The 27,711-nt window shown below is 43.0% G+C and overlaps 1 protein-coding gene across 2 annotated transcripts in view; it reads right to left on the bottom strand.

The window, feature by feature from the left end:
* The window catches only part of LOC112249007 (activating molecule in BECN1-regulated autophagy protein 1), a 95,767-nt gene that overhangs the window by 40,301 nt on the left and 27,755 nt on the right, over window positions 1-27,711 (bottom strand). For both annotated transcript variants that reach the window (XM_024418560.2, XM_024418561.2), the window contains exon 12: window positions 11,702-11,812. In XM_024418560.2, the coding sequence (XP_024274328.1) occupies window positions 11,702-11,812 (111 nt within the window). The remainder of the gene's footprint in view (window positions 1-11,701; window positions 11,813-27,711) is intronic.

Below are 27,711 nucleotides of genomic sequence, written 5' to 3'. Positions count from 1 at the left end.
GTTCTCATAAGGGACTTCAGCTAAGTGTATCCAGACTGGGCAAAATTGGCAAAGATTGTATTGATTATCCCCGTGTTCAGTGTGCCCGCCGAGAGGGGATTCCTTCTTCAAAACAGAGTAAAGACGGCTTCAAGATCACGCCTTCTTGAGGACAAAGTAACGAGGCTGATATGCATCACAAGCTGCTGCAAGGAGAAGGACAGCTTTGATTTCCCAACAGCAATGGCTCACTTTGAGCAGGCCAAGGTCTGCCGCAAACGCAGGTAAATTAGACGCAAATAATTGTGTACGTCAGGCACAGTCCTAGCAGTTCAGCTGCTGCCCAAGGCAAGAACAACATACGCCGCCTCTGTGTCATGAATAGTACAAAGATTTGGAATAGATTGATAGACTCGAGAAATGATATGTATCATGCGCAATTGGTGCATTTCAGTTGAGTTTATTCAGTAGCACTTGGAAAAGAAACATTGTCGCCAAGTACTCACATTGAAGAATTACAATGTTGCAATCACTAGGCAGCCAACTGCCTATAGCAGGAAACAGAGTTGTTATCACTAAACCATGTATATCACACATGACATGAGTCACGATCCCATGATAGCTCAAATTACAATAAAACATTTATTAACATCATTCAGTAGAACTGTAAAAAGAGAGATATCATTTAAACTTTGGAAACAAGTACTTTCAGAAATGCATGGCACGGGACTCATTTTACAAGAGCATTGTAAAATAAGATTTTTCTCAATGAACCAACCTTAACAAATATAGTTTATTTACATATCGAGTGGGGCAGTGGTTTAATGCACCGCAGCATCTCAGTGCTAGAGGCGTCACCACAGACCCTGGTTCGATCCCGGGCTGTATCACAACCGCCCATAGGGAGGCGCACAATTGGCCCAGCATCGTCTAGATTAGGGGAGGGTTTGGCCGGGGTAGGCCGTCATCCTAAAATAATAATTTGTTCTTAACTGCCTTGCCTAGAGAAATAAGTAAAAGAAAATTGGATTGTACAACATCAGTTTAATAAATTAATAATTTTGTGGCCACCTAGAGTGTCCTCTTTCCACTGCTGTGGTGCTGAATTGCAGCGGGTATGGGGAGGGCCAGCCTGGTCACGGCAAGAACGGGTCCAGCTTGTCAAATTAATGTCAAAAGTTCAATTGTTTTGCATGTTATACTGAACAAAAATATAAACGCAACATGCAAGAATTACAAAGATTTTACTGAGTTACAGTTCAAATAAAGAAATCAGTAAATTTACAAATGAATTAGGCCCTTATCTATGGATTTCACATGGCTGGGAATACAGATATGCATCCGTTTGTCACCGACACCAGAAAATCCGTCAGCATCTGGTGACCACCATTTGCTTCATGCAACGCTACACAGCTCCTTTGTATAGAGTTGATCAGGCCGTAGATTGTGGCCTGTGAAATGTTGTCCCTTTCCTCTTCAACGTCTGTGCGAAGTTGCTGGATATTGGCGGGAACTGGAACACACTGTTGTACACGTCAATCCAGATCATCTCAAACATGCTCAATGGGTGACACGTCTGGTGAGTATTCAGGCCATGGAAGAACTGGGACATTTTCAGTTTTCAGGAATTGTGTACAGAACCTTGGGACATGGGGCAGTGCATTATCATGCTGAAACATGAGGACGGCAGCTGATGAATGGCACAACAACGGGCCTCAGGATCCTATCACGGGATCTTTGTGCATTCAAATTACCATGATAAAATGCAATTGTGTTTGTTGTCTGTAGCTTATACCTGCCCATACCATAACCCCTATGCTACCATGGGGCACTCTGTTCAGAACTCAGCAAACCGCTCGCCCACACGACACCATACACATGGTCTGCAGTTGTGAGGCCGGATGGATGCACTTCAAAATAATCTAAAACAATGTTGAAGCGGATTATGGTAGAGAAATTAACATTCAATTCTCTGGCAACAGTTATGGTGGTCATTCCTGCAGTCAGCATGCCAATTGCACACTCCCTCAAACTTGATACATCTATGGCATTGTGCTGTGTGACAAAACTGCACATTTTATTGTCCCCAGCACAAGGTGCAACTGTTTAATGAGCATGCTGTTTAATCAACTTCTTGATATACGACACTCGTCACGTGGATGGATTATATTGGCAAAGGAGAAACACTCACTAACAGGGATTTAAACAAATTTGTGCACAACATTTGAGTGGAAATATACTTTGTGCTTATGGAACGTTTCTGGGATTTCTTATTTCAGCTCAAGAAACATGGGGCTTTACATTGTGTTTATATTTTTGTTGAGTGTAGATAATCCTAACCCTAAACCTTTTCCTAACCTTAACCTAATTTTCCAGGTTAAATTCTCCTAACCAGCAACGAAAAGTCAAATCTAATGTTTATTTGACAAAAGCTGGATCGCTTCTAGCCATGAACCTGGTGTTCATAGACAGCCATTTTTTTGTTATTTATTGGGCCTGGATTGTATTAGAGGTGTAGATTGTATTTGAAAACAGCTGTTTTTTGTTATTTATTAAAATGTTCATACAAATAGCCTATAGGAAATATAATTTGCAAATTATATTAAACAAATATATTTTGAAGGATGTGTTTTATTACTGTGTAAGTGACTTGTTCTACTAGGCCAAATGTTTTTTACATTTTCTATAAAACATTTTCTAAACGTAACCTTTCTTTAACTAGGCAAGTCAGTTAAGAACAAATTCTTATTTACAATGACGGCATACACCGGAAAACCCGTTCAATGCTGGGCCAATTGTGCGGCGCCCTATGGGACTCCCAATCACGGCCGGTTATGATACAGCCTGGATTTGAACCAGGGTGTCTGTAATGACACCTCTAGCACTGAGATGCTGTGCCTTAAGACTGCTGCGCCACTCGGGAGCCTGATAAAGTATAAATTATATTCAATTATGATTTGCAGCAGGGATGCAGATGCAACAGGCAATGTTTTGATTTTCAATAAAAACCTGTCTTGTTGGTATAAGAACATTGTTATACTTTATTTTGTTACAATTTAACAGGCTAATTTCTATTCTGTTCAAATTAATTACAATAATACACATGCGATTTGAAGAACAGTGGGTAGCACAAGCCGAATTGGGGGTTTCTTGCCCCGCACATTTGCTGTTTGTGAGTCTGATGGCTTTTTAGACAAGGTTCATAATTAACACTCAAAGCAAAATCCTTTTGAAAACACAAAAACAAATGATCGCATCAACAGAGACTGCAAACTGGCTACACAAAGCTTAAATTGGCTACCGCAAAAGGGAATCTGAACACTGTTAGCTAGAAGAATATGGTGTTTTAGCCTTTCTTTGCAGGGCATAATAATTTCAGATCAGGCCCTATTAATTTCTGCGTACTTTTATCTTGGATCTCGTACCTGCGTAAATGGACAGAGTATTGCGTAGTTGATACGCAAAATGCGTGCATGTTGGCAGGTCTGCTACTGGTTGCCCAAGTAGATAAAGATCTAGGATAGGATTATGGCTAAATAATGCAGCAACGCCTGGAGATAAAATGGCGCTGGAGGGAATGGCTGCCGTCATATCGGCTCTTAACCAAACAGGCTATTTTGTTCTTTTTTTCACGTTGTTCATGACTTGTTTTGTACATAATGTTGCTGCTACCGTCTTATGACCGAAAAGAGTTTCTGGACATCAGAACTGAGATTACTCACCTCAAATTGGACGAGGAGTTGTTCTTCATTGAGTCGGACACGAGGGATATACTACAGACACCCGACCAGGCCCAAAACCCCGTGATTCGCTGGAAAAGGAAACGTAAGTTTTGTGGAAAGAGGCTAATCTGCCCTTGCCTTCCATCCTGCTAGCTAACGTTCATTTGCTGGAAAATAAATGGGACAAACTGAAAGCATGTATATCCTACAAACGGGACATTAAAAACTGTAATGTCTTATGTTTCACCAAGTCGTGGCTGACCGACGACATAAACATAGCTGGCGGGTTATACACTATCGGCAGGATAGAACAGCAGCCTCTGGTAAGACACGGGGTGGGGGCCAATGCATATATGTAAACAATAGCTGGTGCACAATATCTAAGGAAGTCTCGAGGTTTTGCTCATCTGAGGTAAAGTATCTCATGATAAGCTGTAGACCACACTATCTACCTAGAGAGTTTCTGCATTTTTCGTAGCTGTTTACATACCACCACAGACCAATGCTGGCACTAAAACCGCACATAAGGAGCTGTATTCCGGCAAAAACAAACAGAGAAACACTCATCCAGGTGGCGCTCCTAGTGGCTGGGGACTTTAATGCTGGGAAACTTCAGTCAGTTTGACCTAATTTCTATCAGCATGTTAAATGTGCAACCAGAGAGGAAAAACATTTTTAGACCACCTTTACTCCACACACAGAGACGCATACAAAACTCTACAAAACTCACCCTCCATTTGGCAAATCTGACTATAACTCTATCCCCTTGATTCCTGCTTACAAGCCAAAATTAAAGCAGGAAGCACCAGTGACTCAATCTATATAAAAAAGTGGTCAGAAGCTAAACTACAGGACTGGTTTTCTAGCAGACTCAGTGACCGTCCGTCCGTACATACCCCAACCAGAAGCTATGGATTAGAGGCAACATTCGCACTGAGCTAAAAGGGTAGAGGTGACGCTTTGAAGGAGCGGGACTCTAACCCAGAAGCTTATAAGAAATCCCGTAATGCCCTCCAACGAACCATCAAACAAGCAAAGTGTCAATACAGGAATAAGATCTAATCAACCGACACCGGCTCTGACGCTCGTCAGATGTGGCAGGGCTTGCAAAATATTAGACTGCAAAGGGAAGCACAGCCGAGAGCTGCCCAGTGACACGAGCATACCAGACGAGCTAAATGACTTCTATGCTCGCTTCGAGGCAAGTAACACTGAAACATGCATGAGAGCATCAGCTGTTCCTGACGACTGCGTGATCACGCTCTCCGCAGCCGATGTGAGTAAGACATTTACACAGGTCAACATTCACAAGGCTGCAGGGCCAGACAGATTACCAGGACGTGTACTCTGAGCATGCACTGACCAACTGGAAAGTGTCTTCACTGACATTTTCAAACTCTCCCTGTCTGAGTCTGTAATACCAACACGTTTCAGGCAGACCACCATAGTCCCGGTGCCGAAGAACACTAAGATAACCTGCCTAAATGACTACCGACCTGTAGCACTCACGTCTGTAGCTATGAAGTGCTTTAAAATGCTGGTCATGCCTCACACCACCATTACCCCAGAAACCCTAGACCCCCTCCAATTTGCATACCACCCTAACAGATCCACAGATGATGCAATCCCTATACTGCATTCCACACAGCCATGTCACACCTGGACAAAAGGAACAACTATGTGAGAATGCTACTCATTGATTACAGCTCAGCATTCAACACCATAGTGCCCTCAAAGCTCATCACTAAGCTAAGGACCCTGGGACTACCTCTGCAACTGGAACCTGGACTTCCTGACGGGCCGCCCCCAGGTGGTAAGGGTAGGTAATAACACATCCTCCACACTGATCCTCAACATGGGGCCCCTCAGGGGTGCGTGCTCAGTCCCCTCCTGTAATCTCTGTTCACTCGTGACTGCAAGGCCAGGCACAACTCCAACACCATCATTAAGTTTGCCGATGACACAACAGTGGTAGGCCTGATCACCGACGAGACAGCCTATAGGGAGGTCAGAGACCTGACCGTGTGGTGCAAGGACAACAACCTCTCCCTCAATGTGATCAAGACAAAGGATTGTGGACTACAGGAAAAGGAGGACCGAGCACGCCCCCCATTCTCATCGACAGGGCTGTAATGGAGCAGCAAACTAACATGGTCCAATTACACCAAGACAGTCGTGAAGAGGGCACGACAAAACCTATACCCCTCAGGAGACTGAAAAGATTTGGCATGACTGGTTGCATCCCTGCCTGGTATAGCAACTGCTTGGGCCAAGCTTCCTGCCATCCAGGACCTTTATACCAGGCTGTGTCAGAGGAAGGCCCTAGAAATTGTCAAAGACTCCAGACACCCTAGTCATAGACTGTTCTCTCTGCTACCGCACGGCAAGCGGTACTGGAGCGCCAAGTCTCGGACCAAGAGGCTTCTAAACAGCTTATACCCCCAAGCCATAAGAGTCCTGAACAGCTAATAAATGGCTACATAGACAATTTGCACGCACGCACGCCCCCCCCCCCCACGCTGATACTACTCTGTTATTATCTATGCATAGTTACTTTAATAACTCTACCTGCATGTACATAATTACCTCGACACCAGTGCCCCCCCGCACATTGACTCTGTACCGGTTCCCCCTGTATATAGCCCCGGGTATTGTTATTTACTGCTGCTCCTTAATTACTTGTTATTCTCATTTATATATTTTTTGTGTTTGTGTGTTTTCTTAAAACTGCATTGTTGGTTAACGGCTTGTAAGTAAGCATTTCACTGTAAGGTCTACACCGGTTGTATTCGGCACATGTGACAAATAAGATTATGGTAGAGTTAAGTTCAAATACAAAGGATTTTAAATTGAAACATCCCACACTGTTTTTAATTGCACAGCTTTCTCTTTGCAATAAGTCTCGCTGAATATGTGCATTAGCATATCAGTCAGTTTCGATTTGGCATGAACTTCAAGATCACGATGGGGAGAGTCATTTGCATTGTTTGCGATTGTATTTCAGACCCTCTGCTTTTAATCATTGCTGAGAAGCTCCACTTCACTCCACCCACCCACCCACCCCGGATAACGCATCTCTTCCTCTTTCCTAAACAGCTGTTACAGTTCATTGTTAAAGGCACCACCCACATCAATTATATATGAGCAGCATTCCGGAGAGGGCCCATAGCCAAGTCTGTCTGTGGAGCTTAGTGGAGAGCTAGACACATCACACTGTTCACAACTTACTCTCACAGAGAGGAGGAACATCTGCTGTGCTAGCGTTCTGAAATGAAGTTCGTATCAGGAGGCAGAGTTATTATTATTTTTAAATTATTTACATTCATTCCAGAGATTTACCTTGTGTTTTGTCCATCAGACGCATTCACTTTTGCCACATTTTGTGGTTACATTACAGCCTTATTCTAAAATGTATTTTAAAATAAAATAAATCCTCAATCTAAACAAACTACCCCATAATGGCAGAGCAGGTTTAGACATTTTTTCAAATACATAAAAAAAAAAACTGAAATCTCACATTTACACAAGTATTCAGACCCTTTAATCAGTACTTTGTTGAAGCACCTTTGGCAGTGATTACAGCCTCAAGTCTTCTTGGGTATGACGCTATAAGCTTGGCACACCAGTGTTTGGGGAGTTTCTCTCATTGTTCTCTGCAAATCTCTCAAGCTCTGTCAGGTTGGATTGGGTGCGTCGCTGCACAGCTATTTTCAGGTCTCGGTTGAAAGTTCGGGCTCCAGCTGGGCCTCTCATTGCCTTGGCTGTGTGCTTAGGGTCACTGGAAGGTGAACCTTTCCTCCAGACGTGATGCGTGGCAGGCCAAAGAGTTCAATCTTGATTTCATCAGACCAGATTCATCAGAATCTTGCTTGTCATGGTCAGAGTCCTTTAGGTGCGTTTTGGAAAACTCCAAGCGGGCTGTCATGTGCCTTTTACTGAGGAGGGCCTTCCGTCTGGCCACTGCCATAAAGGCCTGATTTGCAGAGTGCTGCAGAGATGGTTGTCCTTCTGGAAGGTTCTCCCATCTCCACAGGGGAACTCTGGAGCTCTGTCAGAGTGACCATCGGGTTCTTGGTCACCTCCCTGACCAAGGCCCTACTCCCCCAATTGCTCAGTTTGGCAGGGGGGCCAGCTCTAGGAAGAGTCTTGGTGGTTCAAATGTAAATAAGGTGTTTTATTTTTAATACATTTGCAAAAAAAATTAAAAAAAATGTTTTTTATTGTGTATAGATTGATAAAAAAAGTAATTTAATCCATTATAGAATAAGGCTGTAACATAACAAAATGTGTAAAAAGTCAAAGGGTCTGAATACTTTCTGAATGCACTGTAGGTGTTGAGCTATTATTGGAAATGCATAGGTCAGAACTGTTGACTTCAACTCAGGGCATCCTTGCTTGAGTTCTATATCGTATCAGTATTAAAAATAGCTTTTCAGAGCAGATGTCAATACCACAGTGGCCTTTTAAGTTCATTACATGGCTCACGGCCCTGGGTCTGAGCTCCTCCCTATGCAACTGGGGTCCTGACCTTCCTGACAGGCCGCCCCCAGGTGGTGAAGACAGGCAACATGACCTCTTTGACATGGATTCTCAACACAAGGGTTCGTCCTCAGTCCCCTCCTGTTTTCCCACAACTGCGTTGCCTCTCAGTTTCAATTCCATCATGAAGTTCGCTGACGACAACAGTAGTAGGCCTGATTACCAACAACGACGAGACAGCCGACAGGAAGGTGGTAGGCACCTGAAGACGTGGTGCCAGGTAAGCAACCTCTCCCTCAACACCAGCAAAACAAACGAGCTGACTGTGGACTTCAGGAGGACCCAGGCTGGACATGCCCCCATCTTCATCAGTGAGGCTGCCGTGGAGAAAGTCAATAACTTAAAATTTCTTGGCGTACAAATATGGTGGAAAATAAGTATTTGGTCAATAACAAAAGTTTCTCAATACTTTGTTATATACCCTTTGTTGGCAATGACAGAGGTCAAACATTTTCTGTAAGTCTTAAGAAGGTTTTCACACACTGTTGCTGGTATTTTGGCCCATTCCTCCATGCAGATCTCCTCTAGAGCAGTGATGTTTTGGGGCTGTTGCTGGGCAACACGGACTTTCAACTCCCTCCAAAGATGTTCTATGGGGTTGAGATCTGGAGACTGGCTAGGCCACTCCAGGACCTTGAAATGCTTCTTACGAAGCCACTCCTTCGTTGCCCGGGCAGTGTGTTTGGGATCATTGTCATGCTGAAAGACCCAGCCACGTTTCATCTTCAATGCCCTTGCTGATGGGAGGAGGTTTTCAATCAAAATCTCACGATACATGGCCCCATTCATTCTTTCCTTTACACGGATCAGTCGTCCTGGTCCCTTTGCAGAAAAACAGCCCCAAAGCATGATGTTTCAACCCCCATGCTTCACAGTAGGTATGGTGTTCTTTGGATGCAACTCAGCATTCTTTGTCCTCCAAACACGAGTTGAGTTTTTACCAAAAAGTTATATTTTGTTTTCATCTGACCATATGACCCAATCTTCTTCTGGATCATCCAAATGCTCTCTAGCAAACTTCAGACGGGCCTGGACATGCACTGGCTTAAGTAGGAGGACACGTCTGGCACTGCAGGATTTGAGTCCCTGGCGGCGTGGTGTGTTACTGATGGTAGGCTTTGTTACTTTGGACCCAGCTCTCTGCAGGTCATTCACTAGGTCCCCCCTTGTGATCATTTTGACCCCACGGGGTGAGATCTTGCGTGGAGCCCCAGATCGAGGGAGATTATCAGTGGTCTTGTATGTCTTCCATTTCCTAATAATTGCTCCCACAGTTGATTTCTTCAAACCAAGCTGCTTACCTATTGGAGATTCAGTCTTCCCAGCCTGGTGCAGGTCTACAATTTTGTTTCTGGTGTCCTTTGACAGCTATTTGGTCTTGGCCATAGTGGAGTTTGGAGTGTGACTGTGTGAGGTTGTGGACAGGTGTCTTTTATACTGATAACAAGTTCAAATAGGTGCCATTAATACAAGTAACGAGTGGAGGACAGAGGAGCCTCTTAAAGAAGAGGTTACAGGTCTGTGAGAGCCAGAAATCTTGCTGGTTTGTAGGTGACCAAATACTTATTTTCCACCATAATTTGCAAATAAATTAATTAAAAATCCTACAATGTGATTTTCTGGATTTTTTTTCTCATTGGGCTATCATAGTTGAAGTGTACCTATGATGAAAATGACAGGCCTTTTTTAAATCTTTTTAAGTGGGAGAAATTGCACAATTGGTGGCTTACTAAATACTTTCCCCCCCACTGTATATAAAAAAAGAAATAAGAAAAAAGTACCAAAGTAATCATACCCTTTATTTCTCCATATTTTCAATCATAGTGGTGGCTGTTATGGGTATGCTTGTCATCATTAAGGCCAAGGGGAGTTATTCAGGATAAGAAAGAAATGGAGTGGAGCTAAGCAAAGGCAAAATCCTTGAAGAAACCCTGATTCATTCTTCTTTCCACCAGACACTGGGAGATAAATTCACCTTTCAGCAGAACAATAACTTAAAACCAAATTTACACTGGAGTTGCTTACCAAGAAGACAGTGAATGTTCCTGAGTGGCCTAGATACAATTTTGACTTAAATCTGCTTGAAAATCTATGACAAGATCTGAAAATGGTTGTCTAGCAATGACCAATAAGCAAATTTGACAGAGCTTGAAGAATACAAATGGGAAAATGTTGCACAATTTGAGATTTACCCAGAAAGACCCCCGCTGTAATCGCTGCCAAAATGTGCTTCAGAAAAGTATTGACTCAGTGGTTTGAATACTTATGTACATTCAATATCTGTAATTTAACTTTCAATACATTTGCAAACATTTCTAAAAACGTGTTTTCACTTTGTTATTATGGGGTATTATGTGTAGATGGGTGATAAAAATATGTATTTAATCCATTTTGAATTCAGGCTGTAACAAAATGTGGAATAAGTGAAGGGGTATGAATACTGTCTGAAGGCACTGTATATGTGATCGTTGTAAGCAAGGTTTGAAATTATTATTACTACTTAGTCAAATATAATATCCGTTTGGGCTTCTTGTGGTCAATTTTCAGTCTACAAATTATTTGTAATTAAGTTCTGGCCCTCTGACTCTCAACAACAACAAAAAACATCCTGCGGCAACATTTTGTTGATCCCTGGTCTAGGGAATACCCTAGGCTTCTGCTTCCTATATTCTGGAATGAGTTTTACCCCCAAAATAACAATCTTTTGACATTGCTCAAGTTTGGACGACTAGCATGGGGACCCAACACTCAAAAGTTACTGACCTTCAGGTACGCACAGAAATGTGAAATCCTCTATAAAAGTCATGGTGTAGTTTGAGGATAATGTCCTTCCCCAATGTCTATTGTAGGTGCTGGGTATAATGATGTACTGAACCGCTAGGTGTACATTACAGTAACAGTCACTGGACCAAATTATTTTATTTAAATAGACACTATTAAATAACATATTACAACCTCTATAAGAACAGTTTGTCAAACACAGTATATGTTTAAAGAAAACTAAACCCAGAAAAGGTGCTTGGTTGGGCACTGAATGGATTAAAGCAGAATAACCCAGTGGGTTTTATATTTAGAGGTGGTGCTCTAAGCAGCGGGGCTCTGTTCTCTGTCCTGTGACCTGACGTCAGGAATAACTTGGCCTGAAGCAGAGTAACAACCAGACCACGACACTATGTGAGCCTGATGATAAACAGAGCCACTGAATCTCAATATACTAAAGTTGAATGCACTCAGCATGGTCCTGCAGAGAGACTACTGTGAAATGAAACAGACCATTAAGACCAGCGGCAGGCAAGATAGAAAGAGAGAAGGCATCCTAGAATAGTGCTAGGCTTGGATCTGAAACAATCCCCACAGAGGAATGAAAGATGGAAAAAGGCAGGGCAGATCTGTATGAGTAGGCCTAAGTTTCTCGTTCCATCCCAACAAATCGACAAGTTCAACCATGTTGGTCCACTCACAGTTGCTGATTTCAGGTAGGTCAAACTTGGTGAAGTCCCACCACTGGAGGCGGTAGGTGGTGTTGGCGATGTTACTGGCCACAGCTGACTGACCGTCACCGATAACCGCACCTAGGAGAAGAGAACAGAGAAGGTCATCATGTAGCTTTATCCCGCTGAGCAAAAACAAAAAAACTGCACAAGTCACTTAATTTCTATAATATGTACTTAGGTTATGGGGGGAAAAAGTGTTTTGTAATTCAGTCAAGCCTTTGTTGAGCGGTCATCCAAAATTAGGGATAACAGCAGTGGTCCAGGCCCACGCTTTTTCCTGTCTGCCCAGTCATTCTCATTAAACACTTTTCTTAAAATATTTTTTAAGTCCATTATGTCGACGCTTTCCTGGAGTGTTATGTTAATAGTGTAGTAGATTTAAAATGGTTATTCCATCAAACTTCCAAATTATTAGAATAGTACACAACGCAGAACAGAACAACCAGGTTGAGGGTCAGTGGCCAAAGCCCGCGAACAGGAATTTTCCAAGTTCAGACAGAAGGGGGGAGTCAGATCGCTATGATCCCCAGGAACTTTACTTTTGGTGTCTATTTTTAATTGTTGTGCTACTGGTGCTGCCTGTTGACGTTAGGTAGAGAGCTACAGTAGCTGAATGATAACATCTTCGGGTTTTGTTTCATTAAATATATTTTATTTCATCTGGGTGCTTGTGTCACCTACTAACACCCTGGTATTACCCGTAGCTCCCGTTCTCCTCAGTCCGAGAAAACACAGAGAAAGGTATGTGTTGCAGATTACTCCTTTGTAGTCCATAACGTGAAATAAATTAAACATCCCAAGGTTAATGCTGTAGATATTGTTATAAGGGAGTGTGAGACTATTGAAACATGTAACTTTGAGAGTTTTGTTGTTATTAATATAGTTTACAGAGTGCTAAAAGTGCTGCTGTTGCTAGCTAGTATGCCTTTCTGTGATGTAGACGGTTAGCTGAGCTGACGACCGGTGCTGGCGTTGCATTATGGGAGATGTAGTTTGGTCCTCAACGGTCTGAATGGAATAGAGGCGATTTCACGTTGTAACTTGTTTATGTTGCAGTGTTTTTGTACATGAGTTGTTCTATTTTGGTAGTCAACAATGAAAGCACCTAGCTATGTATTGGAGATGTGAAACAGGATATGTGTTTTTACCTTTCTTCATGCTCCTGTGTAGAACAACTTGTCAGATGGTGCATTGGAGACTGATGTGTTCCTGTCCTGTCTTTTCACAATACTATTGCAGATCAACATAAAAGCCTAAAAGACAGCCGTGGTGTCGCTCTTCATTTCTTGGTTCTCCTGTGGTACATAAGAACCTCGCTACAATAGGACGCACATAAACGTGGCTGATGATAATGGAATCCTGACCAGGTGCACTTATGTCAGTGTGGGACTAAATGGCAAATCAAAAGGGTGCTGGTGAAAAACTATAGTAGACTAAAACCATTTAATAATCTTCAAAAAAGGGTACTGGCGTCTGTACGCTGTTATACCAAAATGGGCAATCTCGTACAAATACTATTTATAAGATTGTCTAAACCTAAGAGGCAAAGAACTGCTCTAAAATGCTGTAAAATATATGAGAAATGCATTCATAATACTGCAATATCGCCAATTGCAAGGTCCTAATGAATTATGAGGTATAGGCCTAAATCATATATGCAAACGCATTTACTGGTTCTAATTTGATTTCAGAACAAACTTTCATCAGTCAGTACATAGTAAAATGTCTGTAGTAACTGACCCAGAGGCAGCAACATCAATAGAAACTGCCCTTATGCTATGTTAAAATGCCACAAATTATTACACAATTGACACATTTTCTGTCTGTGGCAGAATGTGTGCAAGTCACTCCCCAAGTCAGAGTCTAGGCCACTTACAAACTGCAACTGTCTGCAACCGCAATCATTTTTTCACAGTTAATTTGAAATGGAGATAAAAGGCCTCAGGCTTGTGAGACAAAATAAAGTTGCTGTATTGACTTGACTGCAAAATAAACTAATGAGGAAGACAAGAGACAATGGCTGTTTATACTGAGTGTTTCTTCTACTTTCAAGGTGTTCAAAAAGCAAAGTAGATGAAAAACCGATCGAGTTTGCCATAATTAGCTACGCTTACATGACACAATTTTATCAAAAAATTACTGAAACTGCAGTGTGAGGGATTAAGTGCTTAATGTTTTTATCTGCTGCGCCATGGTAATGGGCTAAACCTCCTTCAATGCTGCACTTTCCCTTCTTACAGGAATACATCAAGTTTGCTGAGCAACTGTAACATTTTCACGAATGTGAAAGAAATTACCCTCTTCGTAATGTGGCAAATTTAAATTGGTTAGCTTAAATGTTACAATTTGTACTTACACACAGTTGCAATTTGCCTCTACGGTATGTGGTCAACAATGCAGCCATACAGAACTACAGTATGATGGACTTTACATATGGTACGCTGTCTGCCATCTGCTCTTATTTAAGTCATTAAGAGAGCATCATTTATAACGTCACTGAAGTTTTGGAGCAAATGACATGTAGAGGGGCACTTGTTCCATTAATTTCTGACAGACCCATCATGGCTCATGTCAGAGGGGGGAGAAGGGGCCTAGACTCATGCAGGCTTTGTACAGAGTCAGGTGCATACAGTGGGGCAAAAAAGTATTTAGTCAGCCACCAATTGTGCAAGTTCTCCCACTTAAAAATATGAGCGAGGCCTGTAATTTTCATCATAGGTACACTTCAACTATGACAGATAAAATGAGAAAAAAAAAACAGAAAATCACATTGTAGGATTTTTTATGAATTTATTTGCAATTAAAAAGGGCCCCTACAGCACATTAAATTTGATTATGCTTCATCTGGGAAGTTATCTGCCCTTATGCTCTATTCACCCCGTTTCGTTTTATATTTTTAAAAAAATCTAATTAGCCACCGTCTTACTGTATTTCCATGCATCATTGTCTACAATGCCCAAAAACCTCATGGCAGAATTATCTACAACGGATGATTGCTAGATTGAAGAAAATAAATATATAACGAACTACCTATTCTCAGAGGAAGAGGGGAGCTATAACTAAAATATACCATCTGTAGTGCACTGGCTGCACTTGACTGATTGAAACAAAGTGGATCTTAAAGAGTGGATTTCACATGTACTAGGCCTATACACCAGAAATATAATGCATGATCGAACAACCCTTACATGTTTTATGACAAATGTTAGTTACATTTGAAAGCAGATGGCACTCAATAAGCTAAACATTTCCAATAATTTCAGGGTTTAGAAACTCTGATAAATCATCTTTGGAAAATCACACTTAGAATCATCCGTGGCAAACATTAAACTACAGTATCTAGACGAGCACCGTAGTTAGCTAGTTAATGACCAACAGCAGTTGAAGCCCAGACTGTTAAGACAAGGGACGGCAGATTATGTATTTTTGTAAATATCAGCTGGTACACGACAACTAAGGAGGTCTCGAGCTATTGCTCACCTGAGGTAGAGTACATCATGAAAAGCTATAGACCACACTATTTACCTAGAGAGTTTTCATCTGTATTTTTCATAGCTGTTTACATACCGCCACAGACTGAGGCTGGCACTAAAACCACACATAAGGGGCTATATTCCACCAAAAGCAAACAGGCAAACGCTCATCCAGAGGTGGCGCTCCTAGTGGCCGGTGACTTTAATGCAGGGAAACTTCAGTCAGTTTGACCTAATTTCTATCAGCATGTTAAATGTGCACCCAGAGGGAAAACATTCTAGACCACCTTTACTCCACACACAGAGACACGTACAAAGCTCTCCCTTCCCCTCAATTTGGCAAATCTGACCATAACTCTATCCTCCCGATTCCTGCTTACAAGCAAATATTAAAGCAGGAAGCACCAGTGACTAGATCAATAAAAAAGTAGCCAGATGAAGCAGATGCTAAGCAACAGGACTGTTTTGCTAGCACAGACAGGAATATGTTCCGGGATTCATCCGATGGCATTGAGGAGAACACCACATCAGTCATTGGCTTCATCAATAAGTGCATCGATGATGTCGTCCCCACAGCGATCGCATGTACATACCCCAACGAGAAGCCATGGATTACAGGCAACATCTGCACTAAGCTAAAAGGGTAGAGCTGACGCTTTCAAGGAGTGGGACACTAACCCGGAAGCTTAAAAGAAATCCCGCTATGCCCTACAACGAACCATCAAACAGGCAAAGCATCAGTACAGGACTAAGATAGGATCTAACTACACCGGCTCTGACGCTCGTCGGATGTGGCAGGGCTTGCAAACCATTACAGACTACAAAAAGGGAAGCACAGCCAAGAGCTACCCAGTGACACAAGTCTGCCAGGCGAGCTAAACTAACTCTACTTGCTTCGAGGCAAATAACACTGAAACACGCATGAGAGCACCAGCTGGTTCCGGAAGACTGTGTGATCACGCTCTCCACAGCCAATGTGAGTAAGACCTTTACACAGGTCAATATTCACAAGGCTGCAGGGTCAGACGGATTACCAGGACGTGTACTGCGAGCATGCGCTGACCAACTGGCAAGTGTCTTCACTGACATTTTCAACCTCTCCCTGTCTGAGTCTGTAATACCAACATGTTTCAAGCAGACCACCACAGTGCCTGTGCCTAAGAACCTAAATCACTATCGACCCGTAGCACTCACGTCTGTAGCCATGAAGTGCTTTGAAAGACCGGTCATGGCTCACAACACCATTATCCCAGAAACCCTAGACCCACTCCAATTTGCATACCGCACCAACAGATCCACAGATAGTGCCCTCAAAGCTAATCAATAAGCTAAAGGACCCTGGGACTAAACACCTACCTCTGCAACTGGATCCTGGATTTCCTGACGGCCGCCCCCAGGTGGTACGGTTAGGTAACAACACATCTGCCAAGCTGATCCTCAACACAGGGGCCCATCAGGGGTACATGCTCAGTCCACTCCTGTACTCCCTGTTCACTCATGACTGCAAGGCCAAGCACGCCTCCAACACCATCATTAAGTTTGCCGATGACACAACAGTGGTAGGCCTGATCACCGACAATGACGAGACAGGCTATAGGGAGGTCGTCAGAGACCTGACCTTGTGGTGCCAGGACAACAACCTCTCCCTCAACGTGATCAAGACAAAGGATTGATGATTGTGGACTACAGGAAAAGGTGGACCAAGCACACTCCCATTCTCGTCGACAGCGTAGCAGCCGAGCAGGTTGAAAGCTTCAAGTTCCTTGGTGTCAACATCACCAACAAACTAACATGGTCCATGAACACAAAGACAGTTGTGAAGAGGGCACAACAAAACCTATTCCCCCTCAGGACACTGAAAAGATTTGGCATGGGTCTTCAGATCCTCAAAGGTTCTCCAGCTGCACCATCGAGAGCATCCTGACTGGTTGCATCACTGCCTGGTATAGCAACTGCTCGGCCTCCGAATGCAAGTCATTACACAAGAGGCTTCTGGTCGGAGGCCCAGTACATCACATGGGCAAAGCTTCCTGCCATCCAGAACCTCAATACCAGGCGGTGTCAGAGGAAGGTCCTAAAAATTGTCAAAGACTCCAGCCACCCTAGTCATAGACTGTTCTCTCTGCTACCACACGGAAAGCAGTACCAGAGAATCAAGTCTAGGTCCAAGAGGCTTCTAAACAGCTTCTACCCCCAAGCCATAAGACTCATGAACAGCTAATCAAATGGCTCCCCAGACTATTGCATTTCCCCCTTCCCCCTTTTAGACCACTGCTACTCTGTTGTTATCATCTATGCATAGTCACTTTAATAACTCTACCTACCTGTACTTATTACCTCAACAAACCAGTGCCCCCGCACATTGACTCTGTACCGGTACCCCCCTGTATATAGTCTCGCTATTGTTATTTTACTGCTGCTCTTTAATTACTTGTTCGTTTTTATTTCTTAGTCTTTTCCGTATATTTAAAAAAAACTGCATTGTTGTTTAGGGTCTCGTAAGTAAGCATTTCAATGTACACCTGTTGTATTCGGCGCATGTGACTAATACAATTTGATTTGATACTCAAATAGCCTCGACCATTTTCACACCATCATCAGATAAAAAGTTAGTGATTACTAGGGAATGAAACTGGAGGGGGAGATGGATTGGAGAGTTGAACTGGATCGAAAGGAAGTGTCTGGGGCAGTGTGGGAAGAAGTAGCAAGCAGTACGCATGGAGGTGGTATGGGGACAATGGACAAAAAAAGCGAGTGGGAAAACAAGGGATGGAGAGAGCATAAGTGGCATTATTTGATGCATATTAATCATAGACTGCATTTTATTCCCCCTGGTCTCGCAGTCCATATATAAAACCAGATACATTTTCACAGTTCACCCTTTTATAGGTAGACAGACGGGTCAGAACTAAGTGGAGTCACTGGTTCTAACCCCATGGCCATGCAGACTACACCACTGTCACATGGCACCATGGATGAGAGAGAGGACCCTAATTCTCTCACATGGGACCTCGGTTCATAATAGTACCACATGGTGGGTTTGGAGATTGACGACAACTTACGGACTTCACTGCACTCATACATGAAAAGAAAGTGGAATGATATACAGTTGAAGTCGGAGGTTTACATACACCTTAACCAAATACATTTACACTCAGTTTCTCCACAATTACTGACATTTAATCCTAGTAGAAATTCCCTGTGTTAGGTCAGTTAGGATCACCACTTTATTTTAAGAACGTGAATTGTCAAAATAATAGTAGAGAGAATGATTTATATCAGCTTGTATTTCTTTCATCACATTCCCAGTGGGTCAGATGTTTACATGTACTCAATTAGTATTTGGTAGCATTGCCTTTATATTGTTTATCTTGGGTCAAACGTTTCGGGTATCCTTCCACAAGCTTCCCAAAAATAAGTTGGGTGAATGTTGGCCCATTCCTCCTGACATAGCTGGTGTAACAGTCAGGTTTGTAGGCTTCCTTGCTTGCGCAAGCTTTTTTCAGTTCTTCCCACACATTTTCTATAGGATTGAGGTCAGGACTTTGTGATGGCCACTCCCAATACCTTGACTTTGTTGTCCTTAAGCCATTTTGCCACAATTTTGGAAGTATGCTTGGGTCAATGTCCATTTGAAAGACCCATTTGCGACCAAGCTTTAACTTCCTGACTGATGTCTTGAGATGTTGCTTCAATATATCCACATAATTTTCCTTCGTCATGATGCCATCTATTTTGTGAAGTGCACCAGTCCCCCCTGCAGGAAAGCACCCCCACAATATGATGCTGCCTCCCCCGTGCTTCACGGTTGGGATGGTGTTCTTCGGCTGCCAAGCCTCCCCCTTTTTCCTCCAAACATAACGATGGTCATTATGGCCAAACAGTTCTATTTTTGTTTCATCAGACAGGAGGACATTTCTCCAAAAAGTACAATCTTTGTCCCCATGTGCAGTTGCAAACCGTTGTCTGGCTTTTTTAATGGCGGATTGGAGCAGGGCTTCTTCCTTGCTGAGCGGCCATTCAGGTTATGTCGATATAGGACTCGTTTTACTGTGGATTTAGATACTTTTGTACCCGTTTCCTCCAGCATCTTCACAAGGTCCTTTGCTGTTGTTCTGGGATTGATATGCACTTTTCGCACCAAAGTACGTTCATCGCTAGGAGACAGAACGCGTCTCCTTCCTGAGCAGTATGACGGCTGCATGGTTCCATGCCGTTTATACTTGTGTACTACTGTTTGTACAGATGAAGGTGGTACCTTCAGGCATTTGGAAATTGCGCCCAAGGATGAACCAGACTTGGGGAGGTCTACAAGTTTTAACTGAGATCTTGGCTGATTTCCCCATGAGTAGATGCCCTAACCGACTTGCCAAAACTATAGTTTGTTAACAAGAAATTTGTGGAATAGTTGAAAAAGTCGTTTTAATGACTCCAACCTAAATGTATGTAAACTTCAGAATTCAACTGTAGCTACAGTCTATTAGACCAGAGGGAGAAGACCCTGTTAGTCACACTATAATACACAGAGGATCAGCCATATGAGGATCAAGCACCCTGGGTTATATTGAGTCATGCGTACGCAACCACTGGCCTTATGAGTCTCTGTAAATTCAGAGAAAAACTAGTACATGAACGCATTTTCGAAAACACACATTTTATTACATACTATTATGAGAGTAAGATCAGACTAGCCAGAATAAGGACAGTCATTTTCCAACATCACTTAGAAATGTCTCTGCTGGGGTTGTTTGCACTTTAAAAAGGAGAGGGAGGCACAAGTCTCTTGTTGCTTTTTCCCCACAGCTATTTTTATACCAGTTGGGGTCTGAATGGCTACTACTGTTGGTATTTGGTTCATAGGGAAGTCTGAAATAATGGACCCTTCCTGGCCACTCATATCCCCACATCCCATAAACCAGATAAACTCTACTGCACATCTTGTTCTGTACATGAAAATGACATTTCTCCAGCAAGCTTGCTTGCTAGATGCTTATGGCTTTCTTTGTCAGGATACAGCTAGTGGTGTTTGTTTATGGCTGAGCTACAATTGTTCAGTAAGTGCTTCAAGCTATGCAGTGTGAGTGCATTTGTTCAAGGCAGAGAAAATAGGGACAATACACGAAAATAAACTCAATCACAGTGGGTCCATTAACACATGAAAAACATAATGTAGTGCTGTAGCAGTATGGAAGCACGTCAAGTGGAGCTAGAGTTTGAGGTGTGACAACTGCCCAACAGAGTAATCACTATCTTATCAAAGTAGCAATAAATCACAAAATATTTGGTTGCTGTGGTTACATCCACAGTACATTGGGGCATGACTGATGAAATATAGAGACGAGGCAAAGATGATTTGTTGAATATAAAATCATTCAAATAATGTTTAAAGGTGAAAACAGGATTAAAACACTCCAAATAAAACCAGGGAATATTTATGACAGCCCTAATACAAGAGCAATGCTAATCTCATTTGCCACACTATGAAATAATGTAAGGAATGCAACAAGATGGGGCATTATAGAAATGGAATCAGACCGACAGTCAGTCTCTGTTGACAGTTTAAATTTTGCCAGTAGAAAAGTCAATCACTTCGAACATCAACCACATACCTTTAGTCGGCCATTCCTGACAGAATCCGAAAGCAAGCAAAATGTTACAATAGTCAAAACGAGCCTAATGTGGTTTAGATCTGTGTGCGCGTGTGCATGATTGAGTCAGTGTGAACATGTGTCTGAAAGAGTAGCTCCACCACAAACTATTAGGTCTATAAATCAAATCAAATCAAATTTTATTTGTCACATACACATGGTTAGCAGATGTTAATGCGAGTGTAGCGAAATGCTTGTGCTTCTAGTTCCGACAATGCAGTAATAACGAGCAAGTAATCTAACTAACAATTCCAAAAAAAACTACTGTCATACACAGTGTAAGGGGATAAAGAATATGTACATAAGGATATATGAATGAGTGATGGTACAGAGCAGCATAGGCAAGATACAGTAGATGATATCGAGTACAGTATATACATATGAGATAAGTATGTAAACCAAGTGGCATAGTTAAAGTGGCTAGTGATACATGTATTACATAAGGATGCAGTCGATGATGTAGAGTACAGTATCAACGTATGCATATGAGATGAACAATGTAGGGTAAGTAACATTATATAAGGTAGCATTGTTTAAAGTGGCTAGTGATATATTTACATCATTTCCCATCAATTCCCATGATTAAAGTGGCTGGAGTAGAGTCAGTGTCATTGACAGTGTGTTGGCAGTAGCCACTCAATGTTAGTGGTGGCTGTTTAACAGTCTGATGGCCTTGAGATAGAAGCTGTTTTTCAGTCTCTCGGTCCCAGCTTTGATGCACCTGTACTGACCTCGCCTTCTGGATGGCAGCGGGGTGAACAGGCAGTGGCTCGGGTGGTTGATGTCCTTGATGATCTTTATGGCCTTCCTGTAGCATCGGGTGGTGTAGGTGTCCTGGAGGGCAGGTAGTTTGCCCCGGTGATGCGTTGTGCAGACCTCACTACCCTCTGGAGAGCCTTACGGTTGAGGGCGGTGCAGTTGCCATACCAGGCGGTGATACAGCCCGCCAGGATGCTCTCGATTGTGCATCTGTAGAAGTTTGTGAGTGCTTTTGGTGACAAGCCGAATTTCTTCAGCCTCCTGAGGTTGAAGAGGCGCTGCTGCGCCTTCCTCACGATGCTGTCTGTGTGAGTGGACCAATTCAGTTAGTCTGTGATGTGTATGCCGAGGAACTTAAAACTTGCTACCCTCTCCACTACTGTTCCATCGATGTGGATGGGGGGTGTTCCCTCTGCTGTTTCCTGAAGTCCACAATCATCTCCTTAGTTTTGTTGACGTTGAGTGTGAGGTTATTTTCCTGACACCACACTCCGAGGGCCCTCACCTCCTCCCTGTAGGCCGTCTCGTCGTTGTTGGTAATCAAGCCTACCACTGTTGTGTCGTCCGCAAACTTGATGATTGAGTTGGAGGCGTGCGTGGCCACGCAGTCGTGGGTGAACAGGGAGTACAGGAGAGGGCTCAGAACGCACCCTTGTGGGGCCCCAGTGTTGAGGATCAGCGGGGAGGAGATGTTGTTGCCTACCCTCACCACCTGGGGGCGGCCCGTCAGGAAGTCCAGTACCCAGTTGCACAGGGCGGGGTCGAGACCCAGGGTCTCGAGCTTGATGACGAGCTTGGAGGGTACTATGGTGTTGAATGCCGAGCTGTAGTCGATGAACAGCATTCTCACATAGGTATTCCTCTTGTCTAGATGGGTTAGGGCAGTGTGCAGTGTGGTTGAGATTGCATCGTCTGTGGACCTATTTGGGCGGTAAGCAAATTGGAGTGGGTCAAGGGTGTCAGGTAGGGTGGAGGTGATATGGTCCTTGACTAGTCTCTCAAAGCACTTCATGATGACGGATGTGAGTGCTACGGGGCGGTAGTCGTTTAGCTCAGTTACCTTAGCTTTCTTGGGAACAGGAACAATGGTGGAACTATACCCATTATTCATCCTCAAAGTCCATATAGGCTGTAACTGGCCTTTAGCACAGCCTGCAAAGAGATGTGCTTTCGGGCTCATCCAAGTACACATTTTGAAGGTACCATAAACAGCAGAACGATGAATGAATTATGCAGAGGCCATAAAAACTTTTCGGCAGAAGAGCTGTAGCTTTTAGAGTCCAGTGTCCAACTGCTGCTTGAGCGTTCTTAAATTTTGTGAGACTCCGCCAAGTAAAGGTTTGACTGAGCCAGCATTACCTGTGTTTTGCAAATCAACAAACCATTCGTCTACTAAAAAAAAAGGATTATCTGCCACTGCCAGTGTGCTTTACTCAAAAGTGGAAGTGAGCCTAAAGCAAAGCAGAGTGACTACCAATGCCTTCCTGAAACCCATTTTTAATATCGAAGAGCAGAGAGGAGATGGTCTCTGTAGAGTGAATTTTTCAAAAGGGATCGTGTATGGCTACTTTATCTCTGAACAATAACTTAATATAATACTGTAGACACACTCTATTCTAACCACTGGGCCTCTGACGACACTTAGCACTTACTTACTTCATAAAAAAATACTTCATGGAGTAAGTAGGTACTTTTTAAAAATAATTTGGTGAGGAGAAAGCTGCTGCCAGCTGTCCGATACAGCTCTCAGGAAAAGTATTACAAAATCCAAATGCATATCCTTTGGGAATTTCCAGGCAAGATTTTCAAGAGCCCATAACAGTATGAGGGAGCAGCACTGGTGTGTTCCTGCATTAGACCCTGACTCAGCTCATCCTGAATTATCCCCATAAAATGTCACTCCTTCATAAGACCTAGGAGGGTTGAGAAACATCTTCAAGTAATGGCCACCATCACTGGCTCCACAGCTCAACACTACTCCTAGACAACATGCACAATACACCATAGCCTCTAAAGCAGGGGTATTCAACCCGGGGGTTCACAGACCCATAGGTACGGCAGGGGGTTCAATAAAAAAAAAATACACAAACAACTAAAAAGCATGTATTTCAAATGTTATGAATATTGCTAGCAACAACAAAATAAACATTTTGAATTACATACCTCCAGTAGAAAAGGGAATATAATTTCTAAATGATGTAAACTTTATTTCTCAACTCCTAATATTGAGCAAATTACACTCATTGGAGCCAAATACACAAACTGGAGTATCTGACATTGTGTTTTGAAAAAGCACCCGCGAGTTCCAGTCGCGGCAAGTGCCACTGGTAAGCTTTCTTGACTGCTGCTATTTGTGAAAATGTGTTTGGAGTTACGTTTCTATCTAATAGGCTATGTTAGAGTTCACACTTCCTACTCCATTTATAATATGGGGAGGTCAGAATAAAAAAAACTATGTATCAAAACGATTAATTAAAAAATATTGATTACAGGCCTTCGAATGGCGCAGTGGTCGAAGGCATCGCATCACAGTGTTACTATAGAACCGGGTTCATTCCCGGGCTGTGATACAACCGGCCGTGGCACAGCTTAGGACGGCGCACAATTGGCCCAGCGTCTTCCGGGTTAGGGGACGGTTTGGCCGGTGGGGTCTTTACTTGGCTCATCGCACCCTAGCGACTCCTTGTGGCAGGCCGGGTGCCTGCAGGCTGAGTTGAGTTGAACTTGGTTGCAAGTTGAACGGTGTTTCCACCGGCACAATGGTGCGGCTGGCTTCCGGGTTAAGCTGGCGGGTGTTAAGGAGCGCGGTTAGGCGGGTCATGTTTCGAAGGACGCATGACTTCACCTTTGCCTCTCCCGAGCCCGTTGGGGAGTTTCAGAGATAAGATAAGATCGAAATTGGGAGAAAAAAAGTGGGTCAAAATACAAACAACAAAAATGTATAAATGTTGATTACTTCTCTTTGCTATTCACCTGATAAGAAAAGACGAGAACATTTGTTTTGCGTTAACATATGATGGGGGTCCCTTGGTCGCCAGGTTTACCTAGGCATGTGTCCCTGGGCAAGAAAAGGTTGAAGACCCCCTGCTCTAAAGTCTTGCTTTATTGCATCCTGATGAAACATTGAGAATAAATGATAGTCTAATAATATCCTAGATATTTTAGGGTTATTTTAGGAGGGTACAACATCTTGTGCAGGCCCTGTGCACATAGAATTCAGCTGGGTACACTTCCTGGGATATGACACACTGCACAACAGAAAATCTGTTGCCCGTCTGGCAATGGAGAAATTAGTCCAAAAGCAGGACATTTCCTAAATCCCCAATGTATTGAGCTTAATGCTGATGACAGCTGGAAACTTCCACTTTTCTATGGTGAGTGCACATAAGCATTCAGTGGTGACAACCGGGTAGCAGACAGCAGGCCGGCAGTATCCAGTCAGCATTTAGGCTAGTAACAGCCCGATCTGCAGTTTGATCACAGAAAAGAATATTCAGATATTCTAACATTGTTATCATCCTGTTACATAACCCTCCCTGACCGTAGTCGGAACATCATTATCAGACAACCTCTGCACAACTTCAGCAAAACCGAAGAGCATTGACAAGAGAACAATAAAAATTGTAATGGGAAACAAGACAACAGAGAGGAACCTGAATGCATTACACACTTTCTATATCCGCTGAAAGTTACCCAAACAGTAAACGTAAAAGAGGAGGTAAATAGCAGGAGTGGGGATGCAAATCAGCCATACTGGAGATCTCTGCTCAACACCATGACAATCCACTCCACCCTTATAAGAGGGGGTTCAACAGTTACATCTATTAAAATGACAGGCATGATGTTGGCAGGCTCTCCCAAACTAAAACCACTACACTGCTCTGTTTGAGTGTCCATCAACCACAGCGTCAAACGCCTCCAAGAGAGCTCCCATAATGGAAATAAAAAAGGTAGTCGCCCTTCCATCTATAAAGAGAGACTACTGCATTACGGAGTCAGGACCCGCTAAGATATTCTAACGCAGCCACTCAAGCACTCAGTAACCCCAGCCGGGACGCTTTGATTCAAACCGCATCTTTGTTATTGTGAAGAGCAAATACATGTGAAAAATGCAAATGACAAAAACTAAATTTTATATGAACATTTAAACAGTATGGTTTACTCTTCGCTAATGCATTTCAACAGGAAAAACTTCGAATCGGAGGCTCAGTTTTCCCATTGGGCTTTGGGGGATAGCCTACGCACACATATTTTTGGAGGGCTAACAAAGTGCAGGGAATGCATATTCAACAGCTTTCCCAATATAATGTACATGGGGATGACGGTTAGAGTTGGTTTGACAGAGCATGACCCAACTGGGTGATGGTGTACTTCGAAAAGGGATGGGCAACTTAGGATGGCGGTGGTGGGGGGAGGCACAAACAAATATCAACTCCTGATGAGGGGCCACAATTGCACAGCTAAAGAAAATAACTTGAGCAGAGAAACAATTGAAGCAGTGATCGGGAAGAGGTGTTGGAAATGAGGAGGCGGTACACTGTACACACATCAGTTTGGGACTTGCTCGTGTACATAAGCTACATCTCAAAATATGCCCTCTGTTACTTTTGCCAGGAAGCTATCAAAGAAAAACACAAAGTGCTCTTTAACATGTATAATGCGGTTCTCAACCCTCCCACCTGTTATCAGCATGGGAGCTGCTACTGCACATTCCAAGGTACATGAGAATAAATTATGACTTATTCAAAAGGGTTAACATTCAAAAGGAGGAAATTGTTTTCTGCTACACATCAGCAAGAAGTGGCTCCTTACAGAAGAGCAGCTCAAGAGATTTACTTTGGAGGAGAGGTGGATTTAGGACGGAGGGACTGAAGAGAAAAAGAGCGTAGGGATAAGCTGGAAAGACAACAGCGGAGGGTTGGAGGAGAGGGAAGAGGGGTGAAGCAGACACAGGGTGGAGGGTGAAGAGAAGGCAAACCGAGTGAGAAAGAGACTGATCACAGACCCGAAGGGGAATGAGGTTATAGGGGACTGAAGCAGGGCAATGTGACAAGAGAGTGACAAGCCCCTCTATTCACAGTATGTCAGAGAGCTGGAGCGTCACATAATAAAATACACCTGGCATATCCTCTCTCCACTTGGCTGCACATGTGATTTCCCTGAAGTTCATATTTTTATGTTTGGCGGCAGTCCCAAGACAAAGCCCAAGTGGGGGAAGAGGAACATCGGGCCCCTTGCTGTTCAACTTCTGGGAAAGAGCCAACATGACCGACGGACTGTCTTAGAGCTAGCTGCCTTAATGAATTAAGACTTCCTGTCTCACTGATACAACATGCCTCCAGATACTCTCACTGCCAAATCTGAACACGCACTTCGAGACTGATACTATAATATTGAATTATAACATATGGATTAAAGTATGGATTAAAGCACAAACCATTATATATTGCATCATACACATGCCAGAGGTTTGACCTCTGAGTAATGTGCACTACATTTAACCAATGATGAGAATACAAGCTCTGGGCTAAATCCACTGCCCTATTGCTGACGACACTGTGCCTTTAATTTCATAAAATATAAGAGCAGCCAATAAATAGCCATCACTAGCCAGCTACCACCCGGTTACACAACCCTGCACCTTAGAAGCTGCTGCTATAGCTGCTGCTGCTATATATATTTATTTTTTAAATCACTTGTCACTTTAATAATGTTAACATACTGCTTTACTCATATGTATATGCTGTATTCTATTCTACTGTATTTTAGTCAATGCGACTCCGACATTGCTCGTCCTGATATTTATACATTTCTTAATTCCATTCTTTTACGTTTAGATGTGTGTGTATAGTTGTGAATCTTTAGATACTACTTCACTGTTGGAGCTAGGAACACAAGCATTTCGCTTCACCCACAATAACATCTGCTAAATATTAGTATGTGACCAATAAAATGTGATTTAGATTATGGTCACAGGCCATAGGCCGTTGCAAACTCAGCCACAAAACATTTAACAAGATCTCACATTATCAAAGTTTCACAGGACTATAAGCTGTGGCCTGCGAGCAATAAACGGAAGAAAATAATACATTTATCG

This window comes from Oncorhynchus tshawytscha, linkage group LG04 (genome assembly GCF_018296145.1).
Source record: "Oncorhynchus tshawytscha isolate Ot180627B linkage group LG04, Otsh_v2.0, whole genome shotgun sequence".
In the NCBI taxonomy this organism is placed as follows: domain Eukaryota; kingdom Metazoa; phylum Chordata; class Actinopteri; order Salmoniformes; family Salmonidae; genus Oncorhynchus; species Oncorhynchus tshawytscha.
Note: the sequence above shows the minus strand (reverse complement) of the source record. Positions and strands in the feature narration are given on the sequence as shown.